Below are 19,929 nucleotides of genomic sequence, written 5' to 3'. Positions count from 1 at the left end.
GGCGAGCGAAAAATTATGTTCGAATCCAAAAGAGTAGGCGAGAATTACCTGGGTGACGTACTAATTATCGCGAGATTCGGACTTAAGTGCGTTCGAATATGCCTACTTTCCTACTATATAGTAGGCGAAAACAGTACGTGAAGGAAGCAGTACGTTCGAAACATCAGTATTTACAAAAGAGTAGGCGAGAAGTTCCCGGATGGCTTACTGCTTCCGGCCAGATTTTTGAGTGCTCGACCGATGAATACTCTTCTATCCCAGGAGGCCACGCGAGAGGATACGTCATTATTAAACATCGCAGAGATCGGCGACGCGGGTGCTTTCAAATGTGAGTAAACACGGTTCCTTGTGTTAAAATTGCAAGTGTTGAACTACTGTAGAGTAAACTGTTGAATTGTTGAAGGTGTAAAAACGTTACACAGTGTAGTATAGTTGTGATTTTGCTGTAAAAACACGTTTTATTATGTATAACGATAGCTAACCAGAGGGGAGCTCCAGTAAGGACACGTAAGTTAACGTTACGTCTCTAAAGTGGATTTACATAAACCATATACATATTAAAGACGCTTATTTTAAATGTCTATTTACATCTGACAGGAAAATCTTAAGTATTGCAGAAGAGCACATCACAACATGAAATAGACATCTGAGTGATGAATGTGTGCTATTATGTAGAACAAATCTATAAAGTAACTAAACATAAGTTATCTATTTTATTTGTCCATTAGTACTGTTGATAAATTGAGGAACATTTATGTTGGATAAAAAGTTAAAACAAGCTCATAAATGACAGAGGTAATGTGAATCTTGTCTGGATGTTACAGGGACAGATGAACAGATGTGTGTTTATCCAGTGGAGAGTGGCTCATGAAGCTGAATGCTGCAATCAAATGCTTTGAGTGAGTATACTACAGAAATGAATAACAACAACTATTTAAATCTTAAGTTGTAGTTGTCATGATCCTGGCTCTTTCCTTCTCTTTTTCTTTCCTTTGTCTCCCTCTGCTGGCTGTTTTACGCCTTACTACCTCCTTGCTCACACACTTACGCACACACTCATTAACGCTTCACCTCATCGCCCTCAGCTGTTTCTCATTCGCATCCCGTCTACACACCTGTTCTCTATCTTTCACTTTTGTCTTCGCTATATCTAGTTCTCTCTTTCGTGTCTGTATTGTCGGATTATTGTTTCTCTGTGATGCACGTCGGCTGTTATTGCTCTGTAGGAATACCTTGTCTTGTCCTGTCCTGTCTGGTCCTGCTGAATAATACTGTGCCACTGTTTTCAACTGCTGTGAGTTACCTCTTCTGTACTGTATCCAGTGTTCTCCGTGGAGAATAGCAGAGGGTTCCACTGCTCACCTACTTCCAGTCCTCGCTACTCAGGAGTGGTCCAGATCGACAGTTTACTCTTCAGTTTCTATTTACATTGAGAAAAGCTGCGAACGAAACCTTTGTTTGATTATTTGAGAAGTGACGTTCTGTTATCAGCCTGTACGGCTTTTTCCTTGTTTCTATTAAAAGAACTGTACCTGCTTTTCGTCTCTGGACCTCTGTTTCATGACAGAATAATCCGACCAACAGAATGGAGCAGGCTGGTGAACATCCTATCCAGGCCGCTGTGGAGATGCAGGGCGCCTTACTGGGTCGGCACGATGAAGAACTCTCCGCCGCCCGCCGTGTTGTGGACTCGCTGACCGCTCAAGTGGCCGACCTTTCTCAGCAGCTCCACGTGCTTCGCATGGACGCTTCCCAGTCTGCCTCATCAGGTACACTTGAACCGCGGGTCAACAACCCTCCTTGTTATGCTGGTGAACCTACGGAATGCCTGCCTTTCCTCACCCAGTGTGAAGTCGTTTTCTCGCTCCAGCCATCTATCTACACAAGAGAGCACTCCCGAATAGCCTATGTAATCTCTCTTCTCAAGGGGAGAGCCCGCGAGTGGGGAACGGCTGTCTGGAATGCTGAAGCTGATTGTCTGATCCGATATTCACTGTTTAAAGAGGAGATGCTGCGAGTTTTCGACCGCTCGGTCCATGGTCCTGAGGCTTCTCGCACACTGTCCTGCTTACGGCAGGGACGCCGCTCTGTCTCTGACTTTTCTGTGGAGTTCCGGACTCTCGCCACCTCCTGTGGTTGGAACGAGCCTGCTCTGGTGGCTCGTTTTATTGAAGGTCTCAATGCTGAGATTAAGGATGAAGTGTTGGCTCGTGAGGTCCCTACTCGTCTTGATCCACTGATAGACTCTGCTTTACGCATTGAAAAGCGCTTTGAACTGCGCCAGCGGACTCGCCGTGTTATGACCACGCCTACTCTTTCGTCTACCGCCAGCTCTCCACCTGCAATTTCTACCGAACACGAGCCAATGCAGTTAGGAGGGATACGGATCTCGGCTGCTGAGCGCCATCGTCGAATCGTCAACCGTCTGTGTCTTTACTGCGGTTCGGATAAGCACTTCGCTACACAGTGCTCAGTAAAAGCCAAAGCTCACCAGTCATAAGAGGGAGACTGGTGAGCGCATCCTCTCTGGACCCTCTACTGCGCTCCCGGACCACATTTCCTGTTTTCCTCCGCTGGGCCAACTCGTCTGTCACCTGTCCCGCTCTGATAGACTCTGGAGCTGAGGGAAATTTTATGGACAAGAACTGGGCTCTTAAACAGGGTATTTCCCTATTAGACCTTCAAGACCTCACTCCTGTCTACGCCCTGGATGGTCGAGTTCTCGCCCAGGTTTGCTGCTCTACAGCACCGGTGAGTCTCACCGTATCTGGCAACCACAAAGAGACTATTTCTTTTTTTAATTTTTGATTCACCTAATACCCCTGTAGTTTTGGGTCATCCATGGTTGGTCAAACACAACCCTCATATTAACTGGGCTAAGAATTCCATACTCTCATGGGGGCTTTCATGTCATGTAGAATGTCTTGTGTCTGCTGTTTCTCCTGTATCTACTGTGCCTGTTTTTCAGGAGGAGCCAGGGGATTTGTCCGGTGTTCCTGAGGAGTACCTCGATTTGCGGGCGGTCTTCATTCGTTCCCGGGCCGCATCTCTCCCTCCCCACCGGCCGTACGATTGCAGCATTGAGCTTCTACCGGGTACTACGCCTCCTCGTGGAAGGCTTTATTCTCTTTCGGTTCCTGAGCGCAAGGCTCTTGAGAAGTATCTTTCCGATTCGTTAGATGCAGGTACTATCGTTCCCTCCACCTCTCCTGCGGGGGCAGGTTTCTTTTTTGTGAAGAAGGACGGTTCGCTCCGCCCCTGCATTGATTACAGAGGCTTGAATGACATAACTGTTAAGAACCGTTATCCGCTGCCGCTCATGTCTTCAGCCTTTGAGATCCTGCAGGGGGCTCAATTCTTCACAAAACTGGACCTTCGTAATGCCTATCATCTTGTCCGCATCAAGGAGGGTGATGAGTGGAAGACGGCATTTAACACACCCCTAGGGCACTTTGAATATCGCGTTCTTCCGTTCGGGTTGGTCAACGCTCCCGCCGTGTTTCAAGCTCTTGTCAATGATGTTCTCAGAGACATGTTAAATCTTTTCGTGTTCGTTTACCTTGACGATATCTTGATTTTCTCTCCTAATCTCCAAGTTCATGTGCAACACGTAAGACAGGTCCTTCAAAGACTCCTTGAGAATCGTCTTTTTGTCAAGGCCGAGAAGTGCACCTTTCACTCCCAGTCGGTCTCGTTTCTAGGTTCCATTATTTCCGCCCAGGGAATCAGTATGGACCCTGCCAAGGTTCGCGCTGTTACAGACTGGCCCAGACCAGAGTCCCGCGTTGCCCTCCAGCGTTTTCTAGGGTTTGCTAATTTTTATCGACGCTTTATTCAAAGTTTTAGTCAGATTGCGGCCCCTCTCACTGCGCTCACGTCTGTTAAGATTCGATTCTCCTGGACTGAAGCTGCCCAGGCAGCTTTTGATCTTCTCAAATCGCGTTTCTCTTCCGCTCCCATTCTTGTCACGCCTGATTTAGAGAAGCAGTTTATTGTCGAGGTCGATGCCTCAGAGGTCGGGGTAGGGGCCATCCTCTCTCAGCGCGCTTCAGCTAATGAGCGGATTCACCCCTGCGCTTTTTTTTCACATCGTTTAACCCCTGCCGAGCAGAATTATGATGTAGGTAATCGAGAGCTTCTGGCCATTCGTCTGGCTTTGGGGGAGTGGCGACACTGGCTTGAGGGTTCTGCGGTTCCGTTCGTGGTTTGGACCGATCACAAGAATCTCGAATACATACGTTCTGCCAAGAGACTTAACGCCCGTCAGGCTCGTTGGTCTCTTTTCTTTACGCGTTTTGATTTTTCTATCTCTTATCGGCCGGGGTCCAAGAATTTAAAGCCTGACGCACTATCATGCCAGTTTCCTTCTTCAGAGACCGTGCCAACTAATGAGGGAATTCTTCCTCGTGGGGTGGTAGTTGGCGCGGCCGTCTGGGGTATTGAACGTTTAGTCAAACGAGCCCTTTCTCACACTCAGACGCCGAGGCTCTGCCCTAAGGGACTTTTGTTTGTGCCACCCTCCGCCCGCCGCGCCGTTCTTCAGTGGGGTCACTCGTCTAAGTTATTCGCTCATCCAGGGGTAAGAGGCACAATTTCCGCCGTTCGACAACGATTTTGGTGGCCATACCGCGAGCGAGACATTCGTCGCTTCATCGCTTCATGTTCTATCTGCGCACAGACCAAGATCAGTAACAGACCCCCGGCAGGGTATCTTAGACCCTTACCTATTCCGTCGCGTCCATGGGCACAAATTGCCCTTGACTTCATTACTGGTCTCCCTTCTTCCAAGGGTAACCACGTAATTCTCACGGTCGTTGATCGCTTTTCAAAAGCCGCCCATTTTATTCCGTTGCCTAAGCTTCCGTCAGCCAGAGAGACCGCTCAGATTGTCGTTGACCATGTGTTCAAGATCCATGGTCTTCCCGAGAATGTTGTCTCGGATCGAGGTCCACAGTTCTCCTCCCTCTTTTGGAAGGAGTTTTGTCGCCTCATAGGTGCCTCTGTCAGCCTCTCCTCCGGGTTTCATCCCCAGACAAATGGTCAGGCTGAACGCGCAAACCAAACTATCGGTGGTCTGTTACGCACCCTTGCTTTTCGTAATCCCGCGTCCTGGGTAGAACAGCTTCCTTGGGCAGAATATGCCTATAATTCCGCTCCCGCCTCGGCCACCGGTCTGTCGCCGTTTCAAGGCAGTTTGGGGTACCAACCTCCCCTTTTCTCCGCTTCTGATACCGAGTCTAAGGTCCCTTCGGTTAAGGCGTTTATTCAACGTTGCAAACGAACTTGGAGAATAGTCAGGTCCGCCCTTTGTAAGTCTCGTTCTGTGACGCGTCGATCCGCTAATAAGCGGCGCATCAAGAGTCCCCGTTATGTCCGCGGACAGAAAGTCTGGCTCTCAAATGCTAACCTTCCCCTTCAGTATCCTTCGCGTAAGCTGGCTCCCAAATTCATTGGACCATTCCGCGTCATTAAGGTCCTTAGTCCGGTCTCGGTCAGACTCCGATTGCCAGCCAATCTCCGTAGGGTTCACCCAGTTTTTCATGTTTCTTGTTTGAAGCCCGTTATTCGCGCTCCTCCTCGTCCTGTCTTGTCTCCGGTCCGGGTTGAGGGTTCGCCCGTCTACCGAGTTCGCAGATTACTAGATGTGCGCCCCAGGGGGAGGGGCCATCAATTTCTTGTCGATTGGGAGGGTTATGGGCCTGAGGAGAGATGCTGGATCCCCTCCCGGGACGTCCTGGACCGCTCGCTTATTGACGATTTTATCCGCTCCCGTCAGTCCTCTTCCTCAGATGCGCCAGGGGGCGCACTTTGAGGAGGGGGTACTGTCATGATCCTGGCTCTTTCCTTCTCTTTTTCTTTCCTTTGTCTCCCTCTGCTGGCTGTTTTACGCCTTACTACCTCCTTGCTCACACACTTACGCAGACACTCATTAACGCTTCACCTCATCGCCCTCAGCTGTTTCTCATTCGCATCCCATCTACACACCTGTTCTCTATCTTTCACTTTTGTCTTCGCTATATCTAGTTCTCTCTTTCGTGTCTGTATTGTCGGATTATTGTTTCTCTGTGATGCACGTCGGCTGTTATTGCTCTGTAGGAATACCTTGTCTTGTCCTGTCCTGTCTGGTCCTGCTGAATAATACTGTGCCACTGTTTTCAACTGCTGTGAGTTACCTCTTCTGTACTGTATCCAGTGTTCTCCGTGGAGAATAGCAGAGGGTTCCACTGCTCACCTACTTCCAGTCCTCGCTACTCAGGAGTGGTCCAGATCGACAGTTTACTCTTCAGTTTCTATTTACATTGAGAAAAGCTGCGAACGAAACCTTTGTTTGATTATTTGAGAAGTGACGTTCTGTTATCAGCCTGTACGGCTTTTTCCTTGTTTCTATTAAAAGAACTGTACCTGCTTTTCGTCTCTGGACCTCTGTTTCATGACAGTAGTTTATTTTAATTATTGTAATTTCAAACAGAGCTATTACAGCACTTTTCTGATTCTTGATTTCTGTGCATTAGCTGCACAGCTTTTGTGGTGGAGCAGGACCTGCAAGGGAAGATGATGGCGGAATTTGTGAAAAAAGCGGTTTTGTCTTCTAAATAATACTGAAATCAAATGACATTGTGCGGTTAAAATGACTGCTTTTGTGTTATGTTTGTGCATTTTGTAGAATCTGAAATGTCAGCAGGCTGGTTTGAGCACTGAGGATGAGGAGACCAGAGCTGAATCCTGGAGATGGTGTCATGGATGAGTCCCTCCATCACTCCACCTGCCCTTACGAGACCCTGCATCACTCCACCTGCCCTTATTGCTTCAGATTGTGAAGCACAACACAACACGCAACAACCTCAGCGCCTTCAGCCTACATACATGATTGTAGTTTGAATAAAGCTTTGTTTCATGTGTTGACTTGTATATGCATTTGTTTATTGTGTGATGGTGACTTTCATTCATTCTTTTATTAATATTTCTCATTGTTGTCAGTAAATACAATATAATTATTTAATTAATGTTTTATTTAATTGTTTGAATGAAAATGTAGATATGTTCATTATATACACATGTAGAGTGTATTCAATCCTGCATAGTTATGTCATATGACATACATTACATTTTGTTTGTTTTATTGAATTGAATATAATTTTCAGTAAAAAGTAATATAATTAAGTATTGGTCAGCATTTATCGTTGTTATTATTGTATGTTTTGGGGTGGGATAGCAATGCAATTCATTCTGGGGTAATATTAATTTTTAATATTAATGATACTTAAATTTTTTGAGTATAAAATCAACAGTTTTCTCCAAAGGCGAATCTTCGCACAGCTGCCCTTTGTGCAGACATTACAAACGCTGAGGAAAACCGTTCTAGGTAGGGCTGTTGAGTTACTGATGTTATGAGGTATATATATATATATATTATATATATATATATATATATATATATATATATATATCATAGGTTTGCATACATAATATGAGATTTTTTACACAGGAAAAAAGAACCTAGTACAAGGTTGAATATCTTAATATATTTTCTTAATTCATTATAATACATTTTAAAAAATGCATTTTTAATTTAATTTTTTTTATTTATAGGCCTAGGCCTGAGGGATGAAATGAGAGTTAAATTCAACAAGAAAAAGAGGAAAACAAAGCAGTAAGCCACTTTTGCTTGTGGATAAAAATGTTTGGATATAAAATAAAGAAATTAACAACATATTCAAGAGATGACAATTTTGGGGTTTTCGTAATAAAAATAAATAATATCGTTAAGGATAAAACGGTGGGTCACATTAGTAGGGTTAAATATAAGAACTTTATCAACCCTAAATATATTTACAAAATAAATGGGCAGCAGTTTCTTCAAAAAGACCACAAAATGAGCAAGTTTAATCAATATCAAGATATTTACAGATAGATTAATTAAACGTATCGTTCAAATCTTTTAAGTTGTTGCGCGCGTGATAATGCGTCGTAGGTCACATGATAATGTCAACATGGCAGATGTCCGGTTCGCATTCATACTCAACGAGATCTGGCTATAAAGTACCTACTCTTTTAGCGCTAGTTAAGTAAGTACTCATTGAAATTAAGTACCTACTCATTGAGTATGCGGTTTCGGACGCAGCCCAAGTGAAACAGCTCTGCGTTACCTCACAAGTTTAATTCACCAAATAAACTGACTTGTTAACCCTTTTCCACCAAGGCAGTGCTGGTGCTGGTTCAGAGCTAGAGCCTAGTTTCAAATGGGTTCTTTGTTTTTCGACACCCAGAGCACCAGCTCTGAACCAGGAAAAGTGGTTCTTAAGTAGCACCAAAACATTGCTGGTCTAGAAGTAAGAACCGCTTGCGTCAGGCCCTGGGGACGGGGTTACCGTGACCAACAAGACGAACAGAAACTTGTGACCGCCATTTCTCAAATAGCAGCTAATCGAGCTAATAACAGCTTGATTGTAATCTCCGTCTATGCAAGTTATGGTCGAGCTGCACGAACACGTTGGATTCGCCGTGTTTGGATGCCGATGTAGGTTCGCAAAGCCATGAGCATCAATAGAAACGCAACGACCTCCATTGTTGATGGAAGGCTTGTTCGAGATGCATCGGAGCGGCACAGACCAATCGGAGCTGCGGGAGTGTTTGGAGAGCATACGAGTCCTTGTGCTTTTGGATTGCTTTCGCCGTGCTTTGATGCAGGGCCGGCCCTGACCAATTTGCTGCCCTAGGCAAGACTTTACCTGGTGCCCCATGCATCACAGCCCATTTCACCCCGTCATTGTGTTCATGTTTATTTAGCATACACACACATTATATATATATATATATATATATATATATATATATATATATATATATATATATATATATATATATATATATATATACACACATACATACACATACATACACACACACACACACTCACACACACATTACAGCCTAAACACAAATACCAAGAGCATTACATAGCATTCAAGTCCCCATTATCTTTTATAACACGTTTTACAATACAGATTTAATGTGAACTTTGCTATTTTGAATAAACCTGTAAATAAATATCATTACTAATTTTGGCAAACAAATTTTAAAAATGCCATACACAGTACAGGCCAAAAGTTTGGAAACATTACTATTTTTAATGTTTTTGAAGGAAATTTCTTCTGCTCATCAAGCCTGCATTTATTTGATCAAAAATACAGAAAAAATAATAATATTGTGATATATTATTACAATTTAAAAGAATTGGTTTTCAAATTATTATACTTTAAATTATCATTACTCCAGTCTATCACATGATCCTTTAGAAATCATTCTAATATGATGATTCATTATCAAAGTTGGAAACAGTTCTGCTGCTTCATATTTTTTCAAAACCTGTGATACTTTTTTAGGATACTTTGATGAATAAAAAGTAAAAAAAAAAAAACGTTTTAAAAATATAAATCTTTTGTAACAACAATGTACTCTACTGGTCAGTAATTTGGGGTCAGTAATTTTGTTCTTTCTTTTTTTTAAATAAATCAATACTTTTATTCAGCAAGGATGTGTTAAATTGATCAAAAGTGATCGTAAAGATGATTTATATAATTAGAATTTTTTTTATTTTATTTTTTTTTATAAATGCAGTTCTTTTTAACATTTTATTCATCAAATATATTAGGCAGCAGAACTGTTTCCAACACTCATAATAAATCAGAATATTAGAATGATTTCTAAAGGATCATGTGATAGACTGGATGTCACATGTGACACTGAAGACTGGAGTAATGATGCTGAAAATTCAGCTTTGCATCACAGAAATAAAAGATAATTTAAGGTATAATAAATTGAAAACCAACTATTTTAAATTGTAATAATATATCACAATATATATATTTTTTTTTTCTGTAGGCTATTTTTGAGCAAATAAATGCAGGCTTGATGAGCAGAAGAAACTTCTTTCAAAAACATTAAAAATAGTAATGTTTCCAAACTTTTGGCCTGTACTGTATCCCCCCAAAACTGCACAACTGTAGAGTAAAACATTAATAAAAAAAAGTGATAATAAAAAATGCGTCTTAAAACTGACATGATTGTTACAAAAGCACAGTCTGGGCCTGGGGACTCTGTAGAACTCAGAACAACTGCTAACATTAAGTTTAAGGTAAAAATAACTGCCATGAAATTATAGTATCTTACTCCTATGCAATAAATTGTTCATTCACTACATCACTTTACCTCTGTCTTTATCCACTTTTATCCTCTTCTCTTCTTTTTGGCACTGTATCGCAGACTATGCTCATTTATAATGTGTCATGTAAATTCGGCCATCCGTCACAATCAGGAAACTTTCACCGTGTCTAGAACTGGCGCGAGCTGCCAGGCCCGTGTGTTAACAAAAGCAGTGCTGTCTACATTGCATGCGGCATCGCGCACGCTACACAACAAATGACCAACATCTGATCGCGCGCGCGCGCTGTTTCTGACGCACTTCAAGCACTCGATGGGCGGGGGAAGATTGATGAGGCGGGCTTTTATTGCTTTATTTGGTAGTATTTCGAATTAATGGTTTTAAAATAGTATTATAAAAAAATAAATATGAAAAAAAAAAAAAAAAAAAAATTCACTCGTTCACTCATTCTGGCGCCCCTATGGATGAGTGGCGCCCCTAGCATTTGCCTATTCCGCCTATGCCGCGGGCCGGCCCTGCTTTGATGTCATGAGCCGATCGGTCTGCGAGAAGCCGAACCATCTCGAACAAGCCTGGTGTGTTTGTGTTTGGCGCTGCCACGCTAGCATTGCTGGGCAACATGAGATGTATACAGTGACCTTGTGTTTGGCAAACCGGATCTTAGAGAGCTCGTCAGACGAACCAACTCCGGACTGGCAATACTGTAGCTCTGGCTCTGAACTGGCACCTGGTTCATGCTGGTGGAAAAGGGGTATTTGTGAGTATTAATTCAGCACTTGCGGGTAGATCAGTAGAATGAAATGTCCTTATTCCTTTATATCCGCAGGACTCGCATGTGGCTCTGATATCTGTCTCTCATTGGCAATGACGACAAGTTCCATAATTCCGCTTATGCGTCATCAACCTACACCTTTGTTATTGTAAGAGGTTAGCAAGCCTGGTTAGTACCTGGATGGGAGACCTCCTGAGAAAACCAGGTTGCTGCTGGAAGAGGTGTTAGTGAGGCCAGCAGGGGGTGCTCACCCGTGGTCTATGTGGGTCCTAGCGCCCCAGTGTAGTGATCGGGACACTATACTGTCAAAGAGCACCATCCTTCCAATGAGACGTTAAACCGAGGTCCTGACTCTCTGTGGTCATTAAAAGTCCAAGGATGTCCTTCGAAAAAGAGTAGGGGTGTAACCCCGGCATCCTGGCCAAATTTGCCCCTTGGCCTCTGTCCATCACGGCCTCCTAATCATCCCCATATACTGATTGGCTTCATCACTGTCTCCTCTCCACCATTAAGCTGGTGTGTGGTGGGCGTTCTGGCCCAATATGGATGCTGCACATTGGTGGTGGTTGAGGATATCCCCCCTTCCATGTAAAGCGCTTTGAGTACCCAGAAAAGCGCTATATAAATGTAACGAATTATTATTATAATTATTAAAATGTAGATGCAGAATAAAACGCTTTAAAATATGGATACAATTTAAGTTCATCTACAGTGTTTAGAGAAAACAGACAGAAAAAAGTTTTACAATATGGTTACCATTTAAAATGTTCCTCTTATTGAATTTTTGTTAGCCTATTTGTTGTTGCATGTGTTGTAGTTCCATTTGTAATATGTTGTAGAGTTCATTAAGATATCTGATATTCAACTTTCATCAAATTTCATGTCAACACAACATGTTCTAGTTGTTTTGAACTTTACACATGCATTGAGTGAACTGATGAGTATTACTCATCATAGCCCATCTATGTGCTTTTGGGTCTGTTAAATATGCTGTGGAATATGTTTGTGTGATGTGTTAATAAATCATGTGATTTTAAGAACCAGGATCATTTTTGATAAATTAGGGATGGGTCACATTACCTGAAAAGAAATTTGTCTGGAGTGCATGATCTCAAAATGTTTATTGGTATATACCTTGCAAATAACACATATCAACTGTATTCAAAATGAAATATTAAAGTCGGACCTTAAAGTTAACAAAAGTAATAAAAAGAAATAAACATCTAGATGTCCAGCAGCCATATCACCCTGTAGCCCAAGACTGGTTGCCCACTGAAGCTAAGCAGGGCTGAGCCTGGTTAGTACCTGGATGGGAGACCTCCTGAGAAAACCAGGTTGCTGCTGGAAGAGGTGTTAGTGAGGCCAGCAGGGGGTGCTCACCCTGTGGTCTGTGTGGGTCCTAATGCCCCAGTATAGTGACGGGGAAACTATACTGCCAAAAGAGCACCGTCCTTCGGATGAGACGTTAAACCGAGGTCCTGACTCTCTGTGGTCATTAAAAATCCCAGGATGTCTTTCGAAAGAGTAGGGGTGTAACCCCGGCATCCTGGCCAAATTTGCCCAGTGGCCTCTGTCCATCATGGCCTCCTAATCATCCCCATATACTGATTGGCTTCATCACTGTCTCCTCTCCACCAGTAAGCTGGTGTGTGGTGGGCGTTCTGGCGCAATATGGCTGCCGTCGCATCATCCAGGTGGATGCTGCACATTGGTGGTGGTTGAGGAGATTCCCCCCTTCTATGTAAAGCGCTTTGAGTGTCGAGAAAAGCGCTATATAAATGTAATAAATTATTATTATAAATTATTAGATACTGTATCTATCTAAATGACAAGTGTCCCACCTTACCTGCATTCAATCTACTAAAAGGGGATTTTAACATCGATGCCATAGAAGAATCATTCCCTCAGAAATTTGTACTTCTGCCTTCAAAGACAAGTACAGTTTTTTCAGTACTTTTAACAACTTTCCTAAACTCTTAACGCACCAACACACCTACAACACACAATTGGCAAAACAGTTTATTTCATGCTCAAAATCACACACTGTAAACTAAACTCCAACACTAATTTTCTAAATACAATAATACACTATGCCTACCAGAACACTGCAAACATGTCTCAAAATCAAATCATTTTTCAAAACACTAACATATGTAACATAGCTGTCCAACAGGAAGATTTAGTCAATCATAGCACAATGTCATAAAAACACTAACATCAGATGGAATTACAGAAACTGCATTATTGTATACGTGTCAGGTATGCCCTCATACAACAGACAGTATATTGTATTGATCATAGATTGTGTTTTGCACTGCAGTTTCTTTTGAAGCCTCTCTACATTTTTGTTTTGTTGGGTTTACTGTAGGTCTTTTGCTGCAGAAATTCAATAAAAAAAGACCCATCTCAGAGTGCTTTATAGAATGTACGGTTACAGTATACCATATGGTCATGCGATTGAAAGAAACTTAACACCTGAGTGTGTTTCCTAGATGGGAATCAGCTGTGATTTATATTATTGCATAATTGTTTCTCAGTAACAATAGGATAAAATACAGGGGATATATTTGGGTTTCAATTCACAATATAAACAGCTGTTTACCTTGACTTTAGCCTGTAAGGTTCAGAACATGGTGTTATCTGTTCTGACACACATTGTTTAAAGCATCGGTAAATTTGGCACTAAAAATCCATTGTTTTGGTCTTGTTTAAGGTTGTGTGTAAAAGAAGTTCAAGCATTTTAAATTTGTGTTAATTGTATGCATTTTGTGTTAAAGCAACGAGAAATGTGTTAATAGTATAGGTTACATAGACGGATGTAGTGCTAACTAACCGTGTTAAGAGTTTTGGAAAATTGTTAAAAGTATTGAAAAATCTGTCATAGCAATTGTAAAAAAAAAAACTATAGCAGTACTTCTTTTAATAAACACAAAACACTGGAGAACACATTGTGCAATGCAAGACAAAGAACTGAATAAACTGAGTGCTATATTTAAACAGGCAAACAAAGGGAGCTAAATGAAACACAGGTGAACTTAATTAGTGACTAACAGACTATCATGGTTAACTTGTAGCTCAACATGAGTTCCTATAAGAGCAACCAAAAGGAACATTCTCTCAACCCCAGGTCAGGACTGCACACGGATTAAGTGTTGTAGTATTTTTGTGACTGCAATATTCAGGCTCCACACGGATTGAGGACAACTTTTCAGCTGTACGGTAGTGCACCTTTGCTGTTTTAGGCTTGTTTTGTTTTTGTTTTCTCCATTCCATTTTCTCCATCAACTGACTTGATTTAGTACAACTAAAAAAAGTTTAAGCAGAAGTATAGATATTGTCTTTTATTTTACCTGTCCTTGTGAAAAATATCAGACATCAACTTTATATTTAATATTAAATAACATGTAGGCATTATTATTATTATTATTATTATTATTATTATTGTACTTTCAAGATACTACAGGTACACATCCAATACCAATAAGCTAATTTTTTATTTTATTATTTTCACAAGGGTACATAGCAATTAAAAAATTATAGAGTTTTCTAGACAGCAACATGGTGTCGGCCCACGTCTGGTACACCTGGATTACACGCGGCCCAGATGTGGGCCAGATCTGGTTGCTGTCTGGGTTCTTGTATGGTTTTCCGTTGCAAACTAATCTGGTTGTGCTATTTTTACCTAATGCAACTTCTATTCTCAAAGCTCCCTGCAACAAAGCTTTGACCTTTTATCAAAAATATTCCGTTCTTAAACCAAATGGCATGATTTCACTGAATCCACTTTTCATTGTAGGCTTTAAAGATCAACATGGAGAAAATCATCCTAATATTCCCTCTGATATTGCTGGTGCTGCATATACAAGGAGGAGAGTTCCACAAGGAGGAGTGTTTGCCTGCCGAAGCTCCACAGCCGGAAGTCGTGGAGTTCGACAACACCATCTATGCCACTTGTGAAGTAACTCCCAGCCCCAATTTGCCACGTAACCAGCCAAAGATCTTTGGGCAAATCCTCTTCAAGCAGGTCTTCCCCAATGGAGAATTAGAAGTGAAAATCAACCTCCGTGGTTTGCCTGCCATCGATCGTCAAGAGCGTGCCATGCACATCCATCAGTATGGAGACCTCAGTCAAGGCTGCATCACTGTTGGTCCTCATTATAATCCAAACGGCGTTGACCACCCTCATCATCCTGGAGACCTGGGCAACTTTGCTTCCGAGAAAGGAGTTATAAGGCAGTTCCTGACGCTTCCAGACGCCAAGCTCTTTGGGCCTTATTCCATTCTGGGACGTGCGGTGGCGGTTCATGAGAAGGAGGATGATCTGGGAATGGGTTCAGATGAGGAGAGTAAACTCAGTGGGAATGCTGGACCGATAATTGCTCTCGGTGTGATTGGTATTACTACTCCAAGTCTGTGGCAGAAGACTGAAGTGCCCCCCAAGAAACCATGTGGAGGAAGGCACTGAGAGTCAAAGATGAGGGAGTTGGATATGGTGGAAGGGCAGATTCAAATGGGATAATCATGATTTTCCTTGTGTATTCTTTGTATGTGTCCATCATTAAAGTATATTTCAGAACCTGAACATTCCCATGTTTTTTTTCTTGGTCTTTTCAGAGGCTTTTTGGCCAAAGCTTCCAATAGTAAATGCACTATTAAAAATAAATGTAGGGTGAATGCAGGCAAAGTGGGCCGTTTAGTTTGATTTACTGTGCTCAATGGGTTAACACTTTCTGAGCATGACAATGGCCTTTAATTAAAGATACACTGGCTGCGTCCGAAACCGCATACTCAATGAGTAGGTACTTATTTTCAATGAATACTTACTTAACGAGCACTAAAAGAGTAGGTACTTTATAGCCATATCTCTTTGAGTATGAATGCGAACCGGACATCTGCCATGTTGACGTTATCATGTGACCTACGACGCATTCTTGCAGCCAGGATTCTTAGCAGAACCAGAAAATATGATCATGGCTGGGTTTCCCGAAACCTTCTTAACGCTACGTCGTTCTTAAGTTAGACCTTAAGCTGTACCTTATCGTTAATACATGTTTCCCAAAACGTTCTTAGTTAAGTATATCTTCTGTAAGTCATACTTTCGGAAGGTTGGTCTGGACCGCTCTTAGCTTCACCTTATCACTGTTGCAGGTCTATATGAATATAATTCTGAAGTTTTAATACACCCAGACAGTGTTCAGTTAGGCTAATTCAAGTGTTTTCATGCAAAGAATAAAATTGTCATTACAATGATTGTTGTTAGAATTTTAATTATATTATTATATAATACAATTTTATAAATGTATTTTAATTAAAGAGCGCTTTTAAAGGCCAGTGAAATAGGCTACTGTCAGTTAAGTCCTATTCGGACGCTAATATTGTTTCTCATGGGCTCGTACAGTATTTTAAACATTTACAGGGGTAAGTCTGTGATTTTAGTGCCGTCCGAATCCATATCAGTGTTTTTACTCACCCAACCCGCGTAAAAATCCCTGGCCAAATTATACCTACTGTTTTTTGACAAACAGGTCGTGTGGTAGCCTAATTGAATTGCTGTCTGAATCCACATCTCCGAGTTTACAAAAAGAGATTCAAAATCCACTGTTTAAATCCTTTTTGATCACTGCCGAGCACCGTACGTGACGTACACTTTTATTTAGAGAGATGCTGGAAAGTATTTATAAGAACAATATTTCATCGCAGCTCCACCTCAGCAAACAAAAATGGGAAAGAGAAGAAAGCACATAAAAAATTAAAATGGTTATTATGGCAGCAATAGCCTATATGATAGCCTACACTTTTAAAATATGTAGGCAAGGCTATTATAGGCTAGTATAGTTTGGATTATTTTTTTAAATGTCCCATGAGTCCTAATAAATGCAATTTAAACTATTTCTGAAGTGCTTATTTTATAAAAAAAACAAAACAAAAAAAACACCGCTTTCTCACATAAACAGCCCCTGCACGAGAGAATAATTGATTCTCGAGCCATCGATATAAACATTCAGCACCATCGCCACGGAAAGCGCCGGGTAACGTCGCACGTAAGAAGGTATATCTTAAGCAGATTCCTAAGGTATAGTTCGGGGAACACACCTAGAAATGGTATACCTTCAGTTAAGTTATACCTTAAGAGTCTTCGTAGAGCGCTAAGAGACAACGTTATCGGGAAACGCAGCCCATATCACACCAGTACTCAAGTCATTACACTGGCTGCCAGTTACTTATAGGATTGATTTTTGAAGTATTATTACTAGTATATAAATCATTCAATGGCCTAGGACCTCAATACATTGCAGATATGCTCACGGAATACAAACCCAACAGATTACTCAGATCATTAGGATCACATCAGCTAGAAGTTCCAAGAGTTCACTCTAAGCAAGGAGAGTCCGCTTTTAGCTATTATGCCAGCCGCAGCTGGAACCAGCTTCCAGAGGAGATCAGATGTCAAATCCAGACTCAAAACACATCTGTTTAACTTTGCATTAAATGAATGAGCACTGTGTCACTGTTTGTCCGACTGTTTATACTGTGTCTTATTTTAGTCTTTATTCTAAACTGTTTTAATTATTTTTAGTTCTTTCTCGTTTCTTTATTTTAAACTGTTCTTTATTCTAAACTGTTTTAATTATTTTTAGTTCTTTCTTGTTTCTTTATTTTAAACTGTTTTGTATATTCTTATTTCTTCTGATTATTTTTAATAGTATGTAAAGCACTTTGAATTACCATTGTGTATGAAATGTGCTATATAAATAAACTTGCCTTGCCTTGCCTTGCCTTGCATTATCACACGCGCAACAACTTAAAAGATTTGAACAATACGTTTAATTCATCTATCTGTAAATATTGATATTGATTAAACTTGTTCATTTTGAAGAAACTGCTGCCCATTTATTTTGTGTATACATTTAGGGTTGATTAAAGTTGTTATATTTAACCCTACTAATGTGACCCACCGTTTTATCCTTACAATATTTATTTTTATTACGAAATCCCAAAATGGTCATCTCTTGAATGTTGTTCATTTCTTTATTTTATATCCAAACATTTATCCACAAGCAAAAGTGGCTAACTGCTTTATGTTTTCTTCTTTTTCTTAACTCTCGTTTCATCCCTCAGGCCTATTTTTTTTTTTTTTATGCATTTTTAAATGTATTATAATGAATTATTTAAGAAAAAATATATTAAAATATTCAACCTTGTACTAGGACTAGGTTATTTTTTCCTGTGTAAAAAATCTCTTATGTATGCAAACCCATGATATATATATATATATATATATATATACACATAACATCAGTAACTCAACAGCCCTACCTAGAACGGTTTTCCTCAGCGTTTGTAATGTCTGCACAAAGGGCAGCTGTGCAAAGATTTGCCTTTGGAGAAAACTGTTGATTTTATACTCAAAAAAATTTAAGTATCATTAATATTAAAAATTAATATTACCCCAGAATGAATTGCATTGATATCCCACCCCAAAACATGCAATAATAACAACGATAAATGCTGACCAATACTTAATTATATTACTTTTTACTGAAAATAGTAGTAAAAAGTATATAGTGAACATATCTACATTTGCATTCAAACAATTAAATAAAGCATTAATTAAATAATTAAGTGTGCTTGCTGAAAGCGCACACTTATTGTTCTTCTTAAGTTTTCTTATTATTAAGTGTGCTTGCTGAAAGCAGCACACTTATTGTTCTTCTTAAGTTTTATTATTATTATTATTATTATTATTATTCCCGGGAGAAAAATTTTGTCCAGCTCCTGCGCCTAGGCCCTTTGAGACAGAGACACCGTTCCAACTTTAAAACGTTCGGTCAGTACCGGTGTAAGTTGCTCGCGAAGATGACATCACAAGTCCATGTCGTTCGTCCGCCATAGTGGATTGAACAGAAAGCGAAACTAAAGTTTCACAGGTCACAAATTTGGTCCGAACTTCACGAAACTGGACGTACATGATCCTTGGACCAAGCCTCACAAAAGTTACTAGAAGGATTTTTGATTTTCGGAAGCGTTTGCCAGTCACAGACAAACGAAATCGGCGGCGTAGTCGCCAAAACAGGAAGTAGTTCATATTTCAGGAACGCTGTCACGTATCGAAACCAAACTTTGTACATTAACTCGAGACTCCAAGGTGAGGATGTACAAGATCTGAATTTTTTTATTTATTTTTTTTTATTTCAGGCTAATTGACAAACCCATTTACCTATGTCTAGGTTTCAACTCAGACTTTTAATGTTAATGCATTTAGACAGTAGGTGGCACTGTTGTATTACATTTCACAGAGCTGCCAAGTCAGTGAATAGACTGCATTAGTTTTTACTAGGTTTGCCTTAATAAATGCAGGGCATGAATTTCGTTTTTTAAACTGGGAGGGAATTCCACCGCTTATATGGGTCACATGGGGGGGATTCAAAGATTATTAGCCTATGCATCATACATTCGGTCTTCTTCGCTAACCGAACAATTGTCTGTGGCTGTGTTTGTGCGCGCGGGAAATATGCTGCGCATAACAACAGAAAACAAGGTGAAACGTGCAGTCACATGCTCAAACAATCAACAACGTCTCTCTAGATATGTAAAAACAAGTGGAAAGCGCGAGCGCGCCGCTCTCTCCTTTCCACATTCGCTTGCTGTCCCGTGGCGTCTGTCGTTGCTATGCAACCGTGAACTCCGATCGCCATGATGACAAGGAAGTATCAGCAAAAGATTAATAGATTTCTAGCCCTTGCATTAGCTTTACTCATGGCCGTAGCCAGCTATGAGGTCACCGAGGTCTGGACCTCGGTAATTTTTTTGCATTCAAAAATAAAATTTCAAGCTCTCTGAATGATTAATTAGTCGTTTAAACCACGTCACATGTGTGTTTGCAATTCATGTTGCTGCGAGAATGTAGAACAGTGAACGGGGCTTGAGAGCGTGCGTGAGGTGCTTAAAACAAAGTAGTTTTTGACGCGTTCGACTCAAGTTCGAATTCGCCTTT

The 19,929-nt window shown here is 40.9% G+C and overlaps 1 protein-coding gene across 2 annotated transcripts; it reads left to right on the top strand.

Annotated features, from left to right (window-relative positions):
- The first annotated feature begins 13,954 nt into the window (after positions 1 to 13,954).
- LOC308692105 (extracellular superoxide dismutase [Cu-Zn]-like) lies at positions 13,955 to 15,514 on the top strand. Of its 2 annotated transcripts, none has more exons than XM_081367849.1 (2): positions 13,955 to 14,148; positions 14,731 to 15,514. In XM_081367849.1, exon 2 carries the CDS (start codon positions 14,746 to 14,748, stop codon positions 15,397 to 15,399), a length of 654 nt encoding a protein of 217 aa, XP_081223975.1. In that variant the 5' UTR covers positions 13,955 to 14,148; positions 14,731 to 14,745; the 3' UTR covers positions 15,400 to 15,514. The 2 variants fall into 2 exon arrangements, with proteins under 2 accessions (XP_081223975.1, XP_081223976.1); XM_081367850.1 differs by having other exon boundaries at positions 13,955 to 14,153.
- The last annotated feature ends 4,415 nt before the right edge of the window (positions 15,515 to 19,929 follow it).

Source organism: Scardinius erythrophthalmus (assembly GCF_964197995.2).
Source record: "Scardinius erythrophthalmus genome assembly, chromosome: 1".
Classification (NCBI taxonomy): Eukaryota; Metazoa; Chordata; class Actinopteri; order Cypriniformes; family Leuciscidae; genus Scardinius; species Scardinius erythrophthalmus.
Note: the sequence above shows the minus strand (reverse complement) of the source record. Positions and strands in the feature narration are given on the sequence as shown.

What these genes read in the sequence shown, in the direction of transcription:
- LOC308692105 (XM_081367849.1), top strand. Translation starts at nt 14,746, where the DNA reads ATGGAGAAAATCATCCTAATATTCCCTCTGATATTGCTGGTGCTGCAT.